Source organism: Xiphophorus maculatus, chromosome 3 (genome assembly GCF_002775205.1).
Source record: "Xiphophorus maculatus strain JP 163 A chromosome 3, X_maculatus-5.0-male, whole genome shotgun sequence".
Taxonomy (NCBI): Eukaryota; Metazoa; Chordata; class Actinopteri; order Cyprinodontiformes; family Poeciliidae; genus Xiphophorus; species Xiphophorus maculatus.
Window position 1 is genome coordinate 19,945,605 of NC_036445.1, and position 20,600 is coordinate 19,966,204.

General features: G+C 38.6%; 1 protein-coding gene across 1 annotated transcript; it reads right to left on the minus strand.

Annotated features, from left to right (window-relative positions):
* Positions 1-13,333: 13,333 nt before the first annotated feature.
* Positions 13,334-19,831, minus strand: fam46b (family with sequence similarity 46 member B). The gene is made up of 2 exons (XM_005798447.2): positions 19,383-19,831; positions 13,334-14,911 (listed from the first exon to the last, which is right to left on the minus strand). The coding sequence occupies exons 1-2, from the start codon at positions 19,530-19,532 to the stop codon at positions 13,883-13,885; spliced, it is 1,179 nt and encodes a 392-aa protein (XP_005798504.1). The 5' UTR covers positions 19,533-19,831; the 3' UTR covers positions 13,334-13,882.
* Between the last annotated feature and the right edge of the window lie 769 nt (positions 19,832-20,600).

The window sequence follows — 20,600 nt, forward strand, 5'->3', positions numbered from 1 at the left end:
AAACAGGAGTCAGAGCTTGTTCTTGCATGCAGTATTACCTCACACTTCAAATTATTTTGCGGGAAATTTTATGTGACAGATCGAAAGAAAGTAGGAAATCATTAAAACTAGGAAGACGTTGTGCACCACAAATCTGGAACAAGCTTCCAGAAAAGTGCAAAACAGCTGAAACACTGAAATCAAGGCTGAAATCCCACTTGTTCAGAGAATTTAGCTGCTTATATGCAGTGGTGATATGCAGCTTACATTTTTCAGTGACGAATTTCAATATCTGTAAACTTCTCATCTGAAAACTAACAGAGTTCCTCTGTAACAATCTGCGAGAGTTTACTGATGTCTCGTCTCATTATTTCTTTACCAAAGGGGCCAATAACTGTCTCGGGCATTTAATGGTCCCTCAAAAATATTGCCGCAATAAATTCTTACATTAAGCTGACCATAGGGAAACAATAAAGACTTGGACTATGTTTTCTCAAGGAGATGTTATGAGGGGGAATATCTTTAAGCAATTGGGTTTCTCCTAACTGTTGAATAAAACATAAAGAGACAATAAGCACTTTATTGACAATTTAATTGACTGAAATTTACATGTCGTGTTGACAGGACATGAATCCTTGTTTGAATCATTGTTTGGATCCTCAATGCTTTGTGAATTTTAGTCCAGCTTTAAGGTGCCAGCTCTGGAGGAAGGGTTTTGTTCCCCCGACTTTATTCTGGACAGTGATAATCACATTCCTTGTCTAGTTCATGGTGTTCTTGATGCTCGATGTTTCCTCGGTTGTTCCTGAACATTTCAACAGATTTCTTTTTTCCTGTAAGGGCGGCTGTTTTGGTGTCCTTCCAGGCGTGGGGAGAGTTTTGGAACATCCAGAATATTTGTGCTGAGCTACAACAATATGTTGTATAAATTAATTCATGTTGAACTGAACAACAACATGACTCTATGATTGGTTAGAACTGACTCCAAGTTCCTCGTTGAATGTTGGTCATTTCTATAAGAGCTGTCTAACAACCAGCTGCACCCAATACTACTGATAAGTATTGGGTGCTAATACTACTATTGATTAGTATTGGGTGCTATACCAGTAACAGTTTAACAAGTCAAGTTGAGATACCTTTAAATAAAAATGCATACAAATTCACAATCAATTTAAACATGTGATTCTAGTTCCTTCAAATAAATCATCAAAGTTGTTATTTCCTCGATCTAAAATCTACACTTAAGTTACACTCACATTGTCGCCTATTGTCTCCACTTTCACTGTTTGCTGTCCACCCTCCTCTTGTGCTGGGATCCCTGTGGGAGGAACTAAAACTGTGAAATCATGAATCATTTTAGAAAAAGAAAACAGTAAAATCAAGGCTTGGCTGTACAAACATCTGTGCTCGTTTCAAGCTTTGCGGAATATTTATGGCCGCCACACGAGACTTCAGCAGCCCAAAGGAAAAGGAACCTTGTCCAAAAGCTCCATCAAACAAAAATAAGTAAACAAAGGAGCCCTCCTGAGCTCAAGCTGACATGTTAAAGCGTGGGTGTCATCTCTGCTCGGAGGTCTCCAGTGTGTGTGTGTTGAAGACAGGGAATGTATGGAGTGTATTCTGGGGGAGGTGGGAAAGGCTCATGAGTGTATTTGTGTCGGTCTTGGTTCACTGACAGCGCACAAACCCCACTCTCTTTTTGTAGGTCCAGGAAGTCACAGGGTCTCAGAGCAGAGGAGGCATCTCCGGCTTGGAGAGGATGCTTTGAGACCCCTTCTCAAGCTTCCTGCAAACAGACCACGAGATGATGTAATCTTTTAAACACATACACCGTTAGAGCAACAAATTAACGCTGTCGTCTTGATATATGTACTCTTTAACCGTAGCCTGAATATTAAAGAAGATGGGCTAATGCAGGACTTCTGATGGTCAGCCTCAATCAAGAGGAAGGATGAAAGCAAAAAGATTACAAAGATGAAGAAAAGCATTTTGATCCAATCAAATCATTAATGTTTCAGTCTCCACTGAGCCATGGAAACCAGGTTACTGTGTTACATCACTTTGGCAAAGTACCAAAGGTCCGAGTTGGCTGCTACTGTAAACTTTAGCAGTGCTTTATCACTGTTCTGCATCTCTGATGACAGTAGACGCTGGGACAGTCGTCTCCCAGCTGAGGCTACAGAGCTGGCTGACAGTTTTAAGGCCCCTCAAAGCTTTACGTTAACACTAAAAATAAATTCATGTTGATTTTTTCTTCATCAAGTTACACTAAATCCATCACAGTGACAAAACATCATATACTTGATGTTACCATGATTAAACTCAACTGCTGATACTTGTTTTGTACTATTTGGTCTTTATGTCATAGTGATACGGAGCAAACTGTACATCTGCATATTCCATTATGAATTTCATGAAATCCCAATCCTTTCTTCTTTTGCAAAGCTTTTAGAACTACACTCCCAACCACGAGCATTATTTTGTTGATCTAACAAATCAAAATGCTTATTCCTCTGGGCAACGATGTTCACAGTGAGATTGTGAGAAACAGTATTGTCCCTTTCTGTCTCTGTCATGTAGCCTGGTTGGCAGGCTTTTATTAAACCTCCCACAGTATTAGCGCATTAGCTCAGGAAGAGCGTAGCAAATGTCACGGTCGGACATTAAGGAGTTGTCCCGTTAGACCTTCAATTTCCGAAACCACACAAGAAAAAATTGTAAAAGCGCACACAGGATCAGTGTGACATCCTTGGACCACGCACTGATTCTGTGTTGGAGGAGCTCTGTCCTCGACCATCACGTAATCCATCCATCACACACTTAACTGTAGCTGCAATAAAATATGCTACAAGCCAAATTATTAACAAGTCAAATTAAAACGGAGTGAAAAATAATTTTGATTGGGACATGCTAAGCAAATTCAGCTTGAAATTAATGTAATGCAAGTTTTTCATAGATGTACTGAGATTGTTTTAGATCATATTTAACATTTCCACACCATTATGAGAAGCTCTGCTGGAATCAGGGCAAATCTGTTGTTGTCCTCGTTGTCTGCTTCTGGTTGTCATCATCGGGTTCTTGGTTAAACAACGGTTTTCATGATAAATACTAAGTTTGTTTGGGCAGCCGGATTAACAAAGTCTGCTTATGCTTCTCATTTTGGATCTGCAATTCTGTCAGTTTCAATTTCCTATCTTTGTTTTGCATACCCTGGACACTGAGACATAATGTGGCCGAAATGTGCAACACTGTGATGCAAAGGGTTAAACAGAAAAGCTTTTCATTCACTGCTGCAAACAGCAATGAACATTCCTACAATCAAGCCAGAACTTGGGGAAAATTCATCAAAATTGGGAAAACAACAATGGTCGGTTTAAGCTGACTCACCAAATCCACTTCGGGGGAGGAGTCTGAAGCTTCGTTTCATTACGGTGAGGTGTCCAAATACGGATATTTCAGAATCTGGAAATCTGGAAGATCGCTCAAGTTGACAAATGAGATTCTTCCAAATCCGCTTGTTGTGCTTTATATTTTATTGTCTTGAAAATCTGAAATTTGAAGCACACAACACACCAGCCAAAGTCAACACTCCTAGATAGTTCAAAAATGTCTATCGACTGAAATATCTCAGAAGAATGTACTAAAGAAAGATAAATAGGAACTCTGATATTTTCACATGGAAAAAGTGTTTGTTTGTTTTTTCTCCCTCTCTTTCTTGGGGTTCCCTTGGAGGCGCCACAGCTTCTGACAAACTTTAGACCTCTTGGTAGACAGACAAAATAATTTCATGAGAAATGGAGCTGCTCAGCTTTATTTCTCACTGTGGGAGCTGATGGATTATTCAGGAATTAACTTAATCAACAAAACAGCAGGAAACACTCAGATCTAATTTTCTCAGAACTTTCTGAAGTGTGATTTACAACTTGGAAATGTTCTCATGCAATTAACTCAAAAATCTTTTGTTTCACTCCTTCACATTGCTTAATCGGGGAATATTAAATGTATACCAAGTATTTTCCAAAAGTTCTAATTTAAGTTTATACTTCTGTTACACAATAGTGTAAAAAACATCAACAATTAAACCTAATTAAAATATGTTGAGACACTAGTTTTAGTCAACCAACTCTTATAACCATCTTATTTGTCTTTACAGATCAAATCAGAAGAAAAATATTAATAAAAAGCTGGTTTGATGCTCCCATAATGTTTTTGACGGCTCCGTTATGACTGGCATTGAAACATTATAAGGATTACCATGTTTTGGAGGAAAACACTCATGTCTCTGAAGTGAAAACTGGCAGAACAAAGCAGTAGATTTATATGTTTTGACAATGACCCCTTTTTTTATTAAACTATATAAAGACAAGTTGGTTTTGATTTCGGGAAAATTCCCTCCTCCAAAGTACTCCAATAACTCTGGCGTAACATCAAGATATAAAGGCTTTGCTCAGATGAATATCAGCACCAAACCATGCGGGTTATTATAACCAGATCATGTTCAGAGAACTGGTAGCCAGTATTCCCAGTCCCCTGCAGCTGGAGAATGATTGCGGGAGCTGGACAGCCAAGCAGCCAGAGAACGATATAGAGATGTGGAAAACCCAATGATATTTCTGAGCCCTGAATAAACAAACCTCCATCAGATTGGACCAGGGTCCTCCTGCATGAGTCACCAGACTTCTGAAACCCCCCCAGAGATCTTCAACACTCCCCTAGTGTTGATGAAGAGCATGGCCCAAACCCTTTTCTCAGACTTCCAGGAATGTAGGAAGGACTGGACACAAGTGAAAGAAGTCTTATTGATGAGCTACATGGGGCTGAGAAGGTAAGCCCAGGGTGGTAGCATCACTTAAACCCACTTCTGGAAAGTTTTTCCTTTTTCCTTGAAGAATTTGCAAAATATGATCCTCTACATTGAATGCACTTAATCATGTTGTGGTCCCTTTTGGCAAGGCGAGTATAAAATTTACAGTACAATTCCCCATTTTAAATTGACAGTTTGATAAATAAAGTCTCCATCAAAACTCTTATACAAGCTCCGAGTTTATATGAGCCCATAATTCCTGACAAGAGCTCTCTGAAGTAGCTTCACATCAGCAAATTCTTCCTGTTAATCTTAAACTGAGACGGTTGCAATGTTTCCCACAAGTCAGGGTCAAAACTCTAAGTCATATTGCTTAGAAGGTTTCCTAAAGCTTCGGAAAAAATTAAGAGATTATTTAAAATGATCAGTTTCTCTGGTTTTACTTTTTGTAGTTATATGTTTGAGTAAAATGAATATTGTTCTTTTATTCTATGAACTACTGACAACATGTCTCCGAAATTCCAAGCAGAAATTTTTTATTTATTTGCAGAAAATGAGTAATAGTTGAAATAACGAAACAGATGCAATGCTTTCAGACCTCAAATAATGCAGAGAAAACAAGTTCATTTTCATGTAGAAACAGCAATACTAATGTTTTAACTCAAGAAGAGTTCAGAAATCAATATTTGGTGGAATAATCATGAGGATTTCAATGGGGTTCAGTGCAGTGGGCTCTTAATTTTTGAGAAGTTGGAATCATCTAAGCAATGCAGTCATTTCTGGGATAGTAGTGGCAAAATACTGGAGTCAACAACACAGATGTTCATGGATATCAAAGCTAATTATTGGCACATTTTTTCTTGACTTCATCACTGCATGGTGGCAAGAATGTGGTTCCTTCTCCAACTGTTGTTTCCAATTTTAAGCATTTCAGTTATTGCTCATTCGATAGACATGGACGAATTCAGGCGAGCAGCTGTTCCCAGATGACTTTTATTACATGTTGTCTTGTCTTTCACATCACAAAGAGAAATCAGGATCTAAATGTTGTGTCATGTTTATACTTCTGGAAACAAGAAGTCCTGGATTACTAATCAGACATTCCTGGACAGTTTGATTAGCCTTGAATAATCAAAGTATGATTTAAAAAAGGGGGGTTAGTTACATTTATTTTAAAGTAACTAAGATTGTAAATAATTGTGGTTTTTAAAAATATACATATCTTTTCAAATTTCCCCACCTGTCAGTGTGAGTTCATGTTAAAACAACAGGCAACTTGGTTTGATCTGGATGTTGTGGAGCTGTTTCAACGTGTCACTTTGGCCAGATTAAACACATGCTGATTTTGCACTAAAATGTTTGTAATTGTAGTTGATTAAGTTTATAGAAAGTAAATAAGGGCTTGTAGAAAATCCCCGTGTATCTGGTGGTAATTATCAGCATGTGTCAGACCTTAAATCTCTAAAGCAATATTTTTGATGCTGTGTTAGAATCATGATACCAACAAAAGAAAGCACTGGCAAGTTTGTTTGCTAGCCCCCAAATTCTGTAGATTATTTTGGGGGGGATTTTCAGGGAAGATTTACTGGTACCGATACAGAATTGATGATAAATGCAGTTGACAGTCCAGCCTCAGACATCACAGCATTCGGATGGGAACAGAGTTAGGCTGGGGCGAGCTGCAGCCCCCCTTGGTGGGTAAACTCTGCACACTGCCGCCATTCAGTTGGCCCGGCTCACAGGATAAAGTTAGGATTGTTTGTCAGTGGGTTGCAATGCCAAGAATCCTCAGCGCTGTGTGCAAGTGTCTCTCACACTTCTGCCTCCCCCAGCAGCAGTTTCCATCTGCCGTGACACCCAGTGCCCCCTGATCTTTAAAGTCAAGTCAAGTTTCAGATTCAAACTTTTTTGGTTGCTAACACTTAATATCCCTTACCACCCCTCCCTGCTCCAAGCAGAGAGAGGCCAGTCTATTCTTTGCTCCCGTCTTTTCCAGGATGCTCCATCTGCACGCCATGACATCACTTCCTTCCCATAAACAGCCAGGCATGTCTGATGATTCACACCTTTTGTCAGTCTGAATATAACACCTGCTCCATGTGTGGTTAAATAAGTGCAAAGCACAGTGAAATGCATCCTGGCTTTGTGTAAAGGCTGTGCAAAAAGTGAAAAGAATTGGAAAATATAAAATATTATTATTAGTAAAGCAAAACTAATTTTGCAAAACTAAATATTTAAAGTACCAAGTAAAAATCGTCTGATCCGTATTTCTTCTTTTCATTCTTTTATATCATAATTAAATGTTTGAAATCATTAAAATAAATTAAATAAAAAATATCAGAACAGATATGAAATGCAGTTTTCGAATTATATTTTCATGTGTTGGATGGGGAGGGGGAGGACCCGTTGAGACCAACCAGATCATGAAAACCAGAGTGTTCATGAGACAGATATGACACTGTCATAAACATGACACAGCACCCGATAAGAACATGAAGAAGTTTTCATTAATGTTTATAACTGCTGTCATGAAGTATAATTGGTAATGTTGTCTTTGGAGGCAATGAGATCAGAGTCCTTATCTGTCTTCCACAGAGATGAAACATTTAGCTGTGTTTACCTTCTTCTCTCTGACTATATATTTTGATCATGATCAGAATCAGTTTTTATTGTAAAGTGAATTGAGATTACATTTATTGCAAATTGATTCTATCCAAATAAACTGAATTTAATTTAAAGTAGTTGAACAACGGTCCTGGTAAAGTCCTTGAGTGACCATACAATTCTAGGTATACAGAGAACAGCAGCGGACTAAGCACACATCTTTGTGGAGCTCCAGTATTGACAGTGATACTGTTTTACGTATAGCCCCAATCCAATACTTTTATGCTACATAAGAATATTATTTAAGCTTGTACAAGTTCAAGTTTTTTGGGTTGATTAAGGGTCATTGCTCATTTTTTCTGAAACCTTTAATTACCCCAAGAAGGCTGCTGTGCTCCAACTCTTCAGAAGCTTATTCTCATGTTTGAATTTGTGATGAACTTGTAGACATTCCTCAACGCTTCACCCCAGCAACACACACACACACACGCACACAAACACACACACACACACACGCACACACACAAAACACATTTGGGTAAAGCCTCGCTGTCAGCCTGCTCCAATCACCCTCAGTCTTTAGAGGAGACATGTGTTTCCGCTCTGCACCCTCAGGATGATGTCACATCCACAGTCATGTGCTCCCAGAGTCCTGCTTAATTTAAAACATCATCGCATCCTGACTCAGGCGAGCGTGATCAGGATCACAGGGAGTGTTCAAAGTTTGACTTGGACCAGCTCAACCAACCACATATCTTGGATGAGTGGAACTTTTTACTCTTTTGGATGATTTGATATTTTTCCTGGTCAGAGAGAAATGTTAAAGTCAAACCAGGGCAGATTCTGTTGTGGCTAAAATCTAAAGTGTCTAAATTACTGTTCAGATTTCACACAACCGCAGAAAACTTCATATTCATGCAAGTCTAAATTAAACATCTCAGACTTCTCAGACTGCTATTGCTGGCTATAATTTCCATTTCTGTCATCTGGATGAGGCAGTTTTTTCAGAAACCACAGCGAGCCATCATTAAACACTGCTTCTCCCAAGACTGGAGGTGTATCGTCTCTCCTGGTTGTACAAGAAAGAAAATAAAAACTGCTGGATTCATAACAGATTGGAGCAATTCTCAGAAATTCTTTGATTTCTTTCCATTATTATGTCGCCAGAAAAAAAAAACACATCTTATTGGATTTTAATTGGTTATGACTGAGTAGCCAAACCACAAGAGAAGCAGGTGTGTGGGCAATAGTCAAATAAAACTTCTTTAACTAATTATTTAAGCGGATTTGCAGAAATCACACCCTAAAATACAAAAAAAAAACCACACAGTGAAACATATGGCTTATTGTAGTGTTTAAAGGTCTGCAGAGCCTGTTGTGGTCAATCATAGCTACATTTGCTTTCCTTCTAGGCTATTTACAGTTTTACTAAATTCTTTCATATTCATAAAATTGAATGTGACAAACCTAAATGTCCCGTGCTGTTTTAACAGTTTCTGGTGTTTATAGCAAGGCTCAAAAGAGCTTTTTACAATAAATATAAGACGGCTGAGTCACAGGGAGGACAGTTATACAAATACGTGTTTTAGCCTTGTTACTCTGTGGCTGACATCAACCAGCATTTCAGGGATTGAAGTATTTATGCACAACATTGGTAGGAAAATCCAGAACAAAGACAAAAATTAAAGGACGAAGTCTCACTTCGTCCTGAAGCATAACAGAAGTCTTAACCTTTTCTTTTTTTAAAGTCCTCTTCAGCTGAAGGTTTTCATCATTAACACTGTTTGGTCTGATGAGTAAAGACGAGGGAAAGCCTTGCAATAAATTCTGCTTTTATTGCATCATTCCACTTCAAGCTGAAGTGGAAAAAAACAATATATCTTTTGTCTGGGTACATTTATCAAGCTGGCAACTAAATTTGTACATTGTTATTGATATTGAAGCAGTTTCCAATCATTTCAAATAACATTTTTGTTGCTGTTTGCACAGTTTTTCTTTACTTGTAATTTTTTTTGTAGTTTTTGCATTTTTACATTTTTTTTACATTTTGCAAATTTCTTGAATTGAATTGTAGTATGTCACTTTTAATAATTGCACAGTATTTTCGGTAACACTTTATTTCAAAAGGTGTTCATGAGACAGATATGACACTGTCATAAATATGACATAGCACCCGATAAGAACATGAAGAAGTCTTCCTTAATGGGTATAACTGCTGTCATGAAGTATAATTATGTAAATAATGACGATTTCAATGCAAAGTTGCTTGAAAAGTTGCATTAAAAGTCAATTTAAACTGCCAACTTTGCATTAAAGCGTCAATATTCACCAGTCATAAACATTCATAAAGACTCCTTCATGTTCTTAACGGGTGTTATGTCATGTTTGGTAGTGTCATGTCAGTCTTATGCACACCCCATCAAATATAGTGTTACATATTTTCTTATGCTGTAAATTTGCCATTACTGTACATTTATCATTAGTTTTGTTTTTATATTTTTATTTTTGTGACATGTCTGTCACTTTGCTACTGGTACGCCTGGATCTCCCCACTGAGGGACAATACAGGTTATTGTCTATTATGAGGATAATCTTATCCTCATTTGATCAAAGCTCAAGGGTCAGCGGTATCTAGTAAACCTTCATAAACCAACATCTGGTTGGCATGTAAACAGCATCTAATCACTGTTTAGGAGACTGCCTGAGTCCAAGATCTCTTTCTTTGTTGTTGTTGATTAGTGGTGTGAATTCCTTCCCATCTCATTGTTCATGGTGGCAAGATACATTTAGATCTTCACTAAGTTTTGTTTGTTGAAATTCCAGTTTTTGAATTGCTTTAACTTACTGTCTTATTTGTACATATGAGTGGCTTATATGTACTTAAGAGAACTATGTTCTCTTGTCTTCCTTATCTAAAAGAGTGGCTAAATAAAATAAGCATCTGCGTTATGTCATACTTATTTATACCCCATGGATCATCAGCTCCATTTATTTTAGATGAATTTAGTCCCCGAGTGTGGTATTTTTCCCTTGAAAGAATAAACCTACTCAATTTTAGGGTTTATTTTTCTGCATTTTCATATTCAGGAATTTTACATATCTTTATCAGGTGTGCCGTATTGGCATTTAGTTGCTTTAGACTTGAATATGGGAGGATCTTCTTTTTTGTTTTCTCAAGCATCAAAGTGCATATTAAAACATCATTAGCAGCAGCTTTGCCTCACAATTGACTCAAATTCCTAAAAGGATGATTTAATGACTGCCAGCAAGCACTCCAAAGGTGGTGGCTGTACATTATTAAAAGGCTTATGCACACACCTGTGAAAAGGGGCTTTCCAGCCCTTTTTCCAACTTAATCTGACTTTGCATGCAACAGAGTATCACAAAAGTAAAAGAATTTCACAGTCGTACATTCAAAGGCTTACTGTACTTTACTTTGGCACTGGGACGGTTCATCTAGGGCACTGATGCTGTGACCAGGACCAATACCCTGCATTTAACAGATTTAGTCTGGGATCTGGCTATGCATATATATAGCCTTCAATAACACCGCATTCTCAATTCTGCCTTTCAACATCAGTATGGTGGATTCAGCACGATCAAAGTCTGAATGTGTGTGTGAGAGGAGGGGATGTCACATATGGAAAAACATGCTGTTCTTTGCTCTCAGATTTCAGAGTAGATGTAATTATTGGTCAAAATATGAGCAGTGCAACCGTGCAGCGATCTAAATTCTGCCGACGAGATGTGTCACTCCCAGTTTGTCTGTCTTAAAAAAACTTCTTCTTATTTTGACTAAGACAAAATGACAGGGATATAGGTAGTCTCGGTCAAGCAAACAGGGCCGGGTTACCAGTGGTAACATGGATTGAGAACAAGCCAGCCTTTGTTAAAAAGGTTTGCTATCACAGAGGAGAGAGAAGCCATTGTGCTTTAGAAAAGCCTCCTTATAGTTCATGTCCTCAGATTGTAATGGATCCTCAGCTCCAGTTTAACAAACGCAACTCACTCCGCATATCGGTCGATGGTTTTCAATGGGCCGGGTTAGTGGAAATGAACCAACTTGTTGCCACTACGACAAACAGGAACCCATTCATCAGGACGGTACAGAACAAACAAATAAAGATGGAGTTATACAAGTCTCTGGTTTAAAGTCCAGACTTCTCACATTTAATGAAAAGAGGCATTTATTAAGGTCAAATGACAAGTAGGCATGGATCAGAATGAGATTCCCACAGCATGAAAAATACTATGGGAACACTATGGTTACCTGATAATTAAGAAAAAAAACCCCATTAAAAATGTATAAATGCAAGAATAAATCAAAAAAAAGTTTTTGCTAAAGATGTAGAAAAAATAAGTTATACTTTTTTCTCCTCTGATATTTATATAGAGTAAAATTAGGATGTCAAGATGATATTAGCTAAATTGCAGGCAAGTATGTTGCTCTTTCAGATAGTTTTACCTTCAAAACTTAACTTTCTTGGCAACTCAGATTAGCCAGACCAGGAGGCTAAAGCTAACAGCAAATCAAAAAGAGGGGCAAGACAAAGCAGGCTTCTTCCATCCTAAAACAACTTAATTCTCAAAACATCACAGTGGCTAATTTAATACCTATTTAATGCACAATTAAACCACAAATACCTATGGACAGAGTTTTTGCTTATGCAGAAGTTGATGGCTATTTGCACAAGAAAGCGGATGTTTGAGGCAGTGTGCTACCAATTATCTTCCTGACTGTAATGATCTGAGAGGGGAACAAGTGAAAAAATAGCTGTCTAAGAGAACCTCGATGCAAAGTGAGAATAGAAAATAAAAAACGATGCAATGACATAAAGTACTAAACCAGGACTCTTTAGCCTTTGGCTCTGAAATTGCATATGGCTCTTCATAACCTTTGTCCAAAGTGATCTTGAGCTAAGTCTTGTATTTAAAGGTGAAAAGAAGAGATGCTAGCTTTTTTATATTTTTATCTGTGTTTTAATGCTGTATCTAAAGTTTCACAACAGCATAACACTAATGATTTCAGAAATCTTTTCCTTTTTCTTGGCTAAGACACAAATTACATAATTTATTTTCCTTATTTATAATTACGGTACATGTCATTCGAGAAAATGGTTTTATTTTCTTGAATAAAGCTTTATTTTAACCTCAGTACAATTAAATGTTATTTGATCAGAGAGAGAACAACAGTGGCTCTTTAGATAGCATAAGTTGGTGACCTTTGGTTTAAGTTGGCACAATGATCTTACATTTTACTTCCCATTACTTCTATGCCAGGCAATAGTTTAAAGACTAAAAGATGCTGCTCACATGAACTACTTGTCAGTTTTGAGACTCCTGTGTTTTGAGGAGGTAAAAGATGAATTTGGTTTTGGTTTCTCTCAGACTAGCTGGTAACTTCATTCTTCAGGACCAATTAATCAGGACTTATGATATTTATTTACTAGTTATCTGTTGGAGATAATAACTCCCTTTTAACAAAACCCTACTTCAAAAATACTGAATTATCTCTTTATTAAGAGAGATTTGTGGAGTTATTTTAACCTCCATGTTATGACTTGATGTGTTTCACAAACTCTTCTTCTTTAAAGTAAAGGAAAAGCATAGAGATCCTCTTTTAGCCAGCAGAGCGGCAACAGGTGGGGGAGGGACTGTGTGCAGTTAAAAAAAAAACTTTCACTTCAGCAGTTTTTCTCTGACATGTCCACAAAGGGACTTTAAACAATGGGATAACTACAAGAAAAATATTTTTTTCGTGTGTGTGTGTGTGTGTGTGTGTGTGTGTGTGTGGGTGTGTGTGTGTGTGTGTAAAAAACCTTGGTCTGCCTTAATATATGTAAGGTGACTTCATTGAGAGTGGTGAAGTAACTCAGATGACAAACTGTAAACTAATTACGACCATAAACCCACCAAACATAAAATGACCACAATGCAAAAAAGGAATTTGGGTTTTCCTTTTTTTTATTCTCACAAAAATTAATGCTTATGTTTCTGAAAAGAGACAGAATCTAGAAAACACTGAATTCACAGTTGTCACTTTACAAATGTTTTCAAACATTTTGTGGTTCTTTTTAGGCACTAGGAATTAAAGCATCGCTTAATTCAGAACAAAAAAATACATCTTTGGTCCAGTAAGTAATTGCTTTTTTTCTTTCTTTTTTTTTCCAAAAATGTAAGAAAATAACATCAGCATCAATGTTTTATTCCATCAAAACACGTATTTCTGAAGCATATAAAGACTTGTTTTCTTTGTATATTTAAATATGATATTAAAGCTACATCTCAGAAATGACCAGCAATCTTACAGATGTTTTTGCATCTGAAAAAACAAAAACAGACAAAAGAAAAAAACATGAGGAGAAATTATTTGTCAGCTCAATCAGACATCCAGCAGTACAGGATTGTTTGAATCAAGTCACATTTGGCAAACCAAGATTTCGTTTCCCTGTTCCTTTGACGCCTTTGAAGCGGTGATGATGGAGACAAAGGGGCTCAGCTACAGGGCAGCCATGTCTGATACGAATTACTGCAGTGCGTGATCTGCGGCGCTTGCACATGTGCAATGTAATAATTGCTGAAGTTGATGTCCTGCACGTAAGGTGCCGGCTGGTAGTAACACGTGACGTTTGTCACAGTCGGGATGGCGTTCTGTTCGGCGAGGACCTTCAGCGCCAGCATGGAGATGAGGCTGAGCGTCTGACGCCGCTCGTGGCTCATTAGACACACTGTGCTCTCGTTCACAACGTGGTGCAGAGTCATCAGGCACTCGTAGCGTTTGTGCTCCATGCCGGCGAAGTGGTTCTGCAGGTAGGCCTCCAGCTTCCTCTGCTGCTCGCCTATGTCGGGAAAGTCAATAAAAAAGCGGGAGCACATGTAGCGCTGCATCTGCTTCATGTCTGCTTCGGAGGAGGGCGTGAAGCCCCTCACCAGCAGGTGGCAGTACTTCAGCAAGCCACCGCCCCTGATTTCCTCGGGGCTTCGCGTCGCTATGGTCCTCTGACACAGATGGTCCATAGCTTCCTGGAAGTCGCCGTACACGCTCTCCCCGATCACGGTGGGGTGAAAGCTCTCCGACATGGGGGTCTCCGAGCACCGGTCAAACAGAAGCAGAGAGTCCAGACAAATCTGGAAGGAGTCCACGCTGAATTCAAACTGCCGCCTCAAAGAGTCCACAAACTTAAGCTCCACGTTCTTGCCCGTGTTGTTGGACAGCGAGATAAGGCTCCAGCGGTCCGTGTCGTTGCAGACTTTTACCAGTTTTTGCACATAAACCTCCTTGAGGGTCAACGCCGTGATGCGCTCTTTAGAGACCCCGACCGGTAAGAAGTCCAACAGGCAGTCCAGGACGACGTCTTTCACCAGCCGGAAGGCCTGGTCATCCTTTAGCGACACCCCGAAGATCAGGTCGAGGTCCTTGTAGCCAAGGCCGTTTTCCTGATGGAGCACGTGGCTGGCCGCTGAGCCGTTCAACCTCACGTCCTTCACACACACTCCTCTCTCCTCAAGCCTCGCTCGCACCACCTGGACAAAAACAACACACGATCAGTGACCTTTACCAAATATATCATTCATTTAAAAAAAAAACATTACTTAAAGAAAACAAAGCATTTAGGCCATGTGAGATGTGCTTTGTTTAAGCTGCAGGACAGTGAGAGAGAGCAAGACTTTCATCAGATAACAGGAAGGCTAAACGGAGTACAGTAAAGTTGCGCTGTTTCATTCTGTTTCACCTTTAACCTCTGACTTATGGAAGATGGTGAAAATGTTGGCAGCTTTTTTGAAAATCTCAGAGTTAAAGGAAGAAGCTGAATTCTCTATAAATACACCCGAAGACGTCTGTTTTTGTAGTGGTTGATACACTAATCCTTAATATAATGCTGAGTTCTGTAACTGTTCTTTGGTCTTTTTATTAAGAGGAAAACCATCTCACAGATGTATTTGACCTAATATCAAGAATTAATGACTGCTCAAAAAGAGCTAAAAAAAAAACAATGTTCTTATCTTCTTTTTGAAGAGAAACTAGAATCAGATAAAATTGTTTTTGGCTGGCTGAAGATTCAGAAGAATCGATAATCTGAAATTGTCCACAAAATTCTGATTAGTGCATCTCTGGAGGAACATAAATTAAACTAGGACTGCGCAGTTAACATAATAATTGTATTCAGTCACATTTAGAAACATAAATGAGGCATTTATTAATTTCTTCAGGAAACACTAATCATTTCAGTTTTTTTAGTTTAGAATCATTAGATCAACATTATCTTTATTATCAGAGGAGAACTAATTACTAACATAAAACTGTCATGCCAACCTCAAAACAGTTTTTCAGTTTATTGAAATGTAAACCACAACTCTACCGAGATAAAGTGCATTCTTGCAGCTGCCTTATGATGTAAAAGATAGAAAGGGCAATAAAGTCAATACATCTTATCAAAATTATATAACGGCATAATACAGAAAGCTCTCTCCAGATGACATCACGATCCCTCTGCTCTGGAAGATGGTCAACAATTTATGAGACTTCAGTATCAAATACGGTCATATTTCTGGAGAATCATCAATCAATTGGCCACAGATATTAACCAGAAAACTATATCTTGACTGGCTTAGTTTGGCAGGCCTAATGCTGAAAAAGCAGATTTTTACCCTCTCGTGTTAATTAAATCTATCAAAACTAGCAACTTACACTATTTTTGGTCTATGGATTCATCACAGGTTTTGCTTTAAAATTTATTTAAAAAAATGTATTAAACTCAAAGTGAATTAGAGATGGATTCATAACTACAAATTATCTCCAGAATCCGTTCTCTGTTGCATTAAAAACAAAAACAAAAAAAAAACTTTTTGGAATCGGCAGGTCCAAAGAAAACCAGAAATCGTCATCAGCCAGCCAGGAGCAGCTTGATCGGTGAATCTCTATCGGCCAAAACCTGAAGGAATATCAAGTGAAACTCCACTACAGTTGTTTAGCAAGCATCTCATAAGACTTGTTTAAGTAACCTCTCAGCAACCTAGAGGAAATCAATAGATTGGGAAGGCAAGATCAATACCCCTGCTCACAAAAGTCCACCTCATTACCCTCAACCTCAGTCTGAATCAAACTGAAGTGCTGCAAAAAAAAAAAACAACGTAGGGATGGAAAGTCTCCAGGGCTACGTCCACCCGGGTCAAACTGCCTTATCAAAGTCACACAGATAAGATTTATAATCCTAACCTGCCACCAAAAGGGAGCATCGGGACACGCTCTGGTCATCCTGCAGTTTGTTCTGAGCAGAAGCAACTGAGAGTCAACCAACATCGCTGCTTTTAAAACAGCAATAAGGATGCATTCAGATTATGGGCTTAAACTGCAATAATCTAGTTTAGGTTTCAAATTAAAAGGCATCAGCTTCCGTTCTGCATCGGTAGGAGGGATCAGAGGTTTATCTTGTTGCTTGTACTAACACCCCATGCATCACTGACTGGACATGTCGGACTGCGGTTCTGCTGGGCAAACAACTGCTGCAAAACCATGAAGAAATAAACACCTGCAACACAAATTAGCTACTGCACGCTCACACGCAATCCTCAATCCCCCACTGCACTGGCCTGTCAGATTAGCGTGTGTTAACGCTCTCTCCCATGGTGATCAGATGACATGATGGCTCTATTTTTACATACTGGGTCAGCCTAGAGACAAACACTTTTTAAAGAAGGGGCAACCCCACTGGTGGTATAAGGAGTAAGACAAACATTGCAATTGCCAGTGAGATGCTTACAGTCTTTCAGCCATAAAGCAGAAGGAACTGGGTCCAAACTCCAGTCAGAGGCAATGAAAAAGTGTTTTCTTTTTCTCTTTTTCAGCGCTTCAAGCTCTAATCGCGTCCAAGAGATCCTGCAGTTAGCAACTCACCTCTCAGAGATGCTTGGATGCAGATATGTGATTAACCCCCCAAAGAAGTTCAAGTAGAGGTATTAACCTCGTGGCTAAAATTTAGAAAACTCCAGGGCTCAAGCTCTCTAGTTCAAAAACAAAAAAACATGTGAAAGTGAAGTGGATTTGTGTTGCAAAACCTGAGACGTCCAGTGAATGGAATCGGTCAGTCTATTCTTTGGTCGATTCTAACAAGCGGGAGCCAAGTCATATAATTGGAAAAAAATTCTATATTTTTTTCTTACTTATCAAGTGTTCAAAAAGTAAGAAATTCTATATTTTTGTCATTAAACATATTGATCAATTGTTTGTGAGCGTAGTAAAAAATCAGATCGAGATGAAGAGCTTTTGTTTTGATAGATGGGAACACAATTTTCTGTTGGATTCAATTACAAATTAAGTATTTTGTTATGATATTTAGTTCTCATAGGATAAAAAAAATGAACACTACTAATAATAATATAATAATAATAATAATATTTAATCCCCAACCTAATATGATATGGATCAAATCATATTAGGTTGATATACTGTTTGAACTCATTTTCCACTCTTTTGTTCAATCGGGTGACGCCATGAGTGCAGAATTTATGGATGCTCTCATTATACCAATTTTTATATAAGAATGCAGAAATATACATGTATTTTTGTGAGGCTCTAGGCCTGAGGCATCTTGAGTGTATTGGTTTTCGACCCCAGGATAATGAACAACTTAATGACATGTTGCAGAGATAATTCAGCCATTTCAGATATGTTGGAAAAGGGACACATCTAAAATGTGGAAGACAAGGGCTCTTGTTTTACAAGTCAGAGATAAACTTCTGAGTTTAGCAGGGATTGGAATGGGTCAATTCTGCCTTTGAACAATAATCAACAGGTGAAATACTGAAAAACAAAACTTGTCTCGACTTGAATATATGCCCGCTAATGATCAGAAACACGTGCTGTGAAGCATGAATGACTGAAAATTTACCAGACAAAATAAACTTGGAAAAAGAAAACAAAAGGTCAGAAACTGTATTTAGAAAAAAAAGTCTAAAATAGGGAGAAAATGCAGATTTATGATGGTGAAGTTGATATTATAGCAGTGCCACTGCAGTGGGACAAAGGTCCATGCATCCATTCATGTCGTTCCCTGTTATGTCAGAGGAACTGGAGCAGCACATCATCATGACTGATAAAACACACACCGAAACCAGTCATCAGCGTTCAGTCTCCGTTTAAATTAATCTATGCAGCAGACGGTAGATTCGAGAAAGAAAGAAGAAAAAAAAAAACTAAATTATACAGGGATTTCACAAATCCAGAGCAAACACAGGAGTCCCCACACTTGGAAATCAAACCCCCCATTTAAGCCTCCCCGCGTTCTTCAATGGACCATTCATCTTTCCACAACCACAGGCACGGACCTCTGGGCTTCACAAAGTTCTTGGGCTCATCTTGAATATATCAGAGTCCAAAATGAGATGGAAAAATGAAGGGGGGGGGCGGTATCCTGTAACAACCACCCGTTCATTTTGAAATTCTAGCTCTGCAGTTTCTTTTCCAGCTAAACGCAAACCTAAGTATCAGGGGAGGCGAAACAGGATCTGACCACACTGTTCTAAATCATATAGGCCAAACAAATGACACTTACAGAGAGAATATGTAAATACTGGCTCCATCAATTTAATACATTTATTGAGGATTTTACTCATTCTCATGGAATAAAGTTAATTAATTTCTATTAAATTAAATTAACTTAAATTGAGAATGATCTTGAGATGAAAAAGAGTAAAAGAGAGAAAGAGAAAATTAAGTTCTGGGTGTGTCTAAGAGTGATAAAAGACCACCAGGGGTCGTTGAGGACTTTCAAAGGGAATAACTAAGTTACAATGAATTATTCATTTACATTTGAAGCTCCATCCAAATACATTGAGTTTGCAGGCTTAATAATAGATTATATGTTGGGTTTTTTTTAGTGGGCTAAATTAGTTGTTTGTAAACTTAACTAAACACATCTTCACATTGCCTGTGTAAGAAATTAAAAAAAAAAAAAAAAAAAGTAAAAAGAGAGTTGGGAGTGTCGGATTACCATACCTGGACGATCTGACGGGGTTGCACGGACAGAGTGGGGAAGTTTCCTCGGCCGTGGATGGGGACAGCCTCCCCAAGGATCGAGTCCAAACGCTGCACCTGATCCCACGACAACACGCAGAACCTCCGAGTCTGATCCAAAGCTCCAGACATTTCAGTCCCAATTTTTTCCCCCCCGACTTAAATGAAAAACAAACAAAAACAAAAAATGGGTGGAAAATAAAAATAAAAAATAAAAATAAACAATTAACAACCAGAGAATCTTCTTCCAAAATCACCGAGATCACCGCGTATTCCTCTCGGGGTCAGCGGCTGGAACAGGTCTGGCTCAAAACTGGAGGCGGTGGGGAGAAAGAAAGTTTTAGGGTTGACAGAGATCAGCAGCTTCCTTCTGCCCTGTGTGCCGCTGAAATCCGGTCAGTGTGCAAAGCGCCGATTCATAAGGAAGGTCCTGGAGGCTTAGAGAGCCTCCTTTATTAGCATGGGCCGCAGTGATTGGCTGCTGCGTTTGGTCATTGATTATGGACGTCCTGCATGCAGGGAACACCCTCCATCTGACGCTCGGTGGCAGCTTTCTGCTCCTCCTCCTCTGCTATGCAGCAGTTGCATCCTGGCACAGTTTTCCCCTGCGATCATCAGGAATCCCGAGGAACATTACCTCGGGCTCAGACTACAGCTGAGCCCGAGTCTGACTGAGTCTGTTAAAAAAAAAAAGTAAGAACTGGGAAAAGACTGCAGCTGCTCGGAGCAGAGGCAGTCCAAAGTTATTTGAGACCCTGAGCAAGTTCTAAGAGGGACTGGGGGGCTTTCACGCACTCCATGATGAAACATTTGAAAAGAACTTGCTTTACGGCTAATTAGTGACTCAAATTCATTATTTAATTTGTATACCGAGTGAAGCGTGAACGGTTAATAATTTACTTGCTGTAGACAGGTTTGTGTTGTTTCTCCTTCTTTCTGCATCTCAAGTACAATGAAAGAAAATAACATTTTAAAGTTTGTTTAAATTATTGCCAGAATGTGAAGCCTAATGAGCAACAGCTTACAAAACCCTGGAGAAAAAAAAACAAAAACAATGTCGCTTAGTAAAAAATGTATAAAAAAAATAAAGATGGATTTTATTTTAAGATTAATTCAGATGTGTTAACCCCAGATGTTTGGGCTGTCAAGCAATAGGACTTTTTATGTTGAATGATATGGAAATCCAACAGAATCAGAATC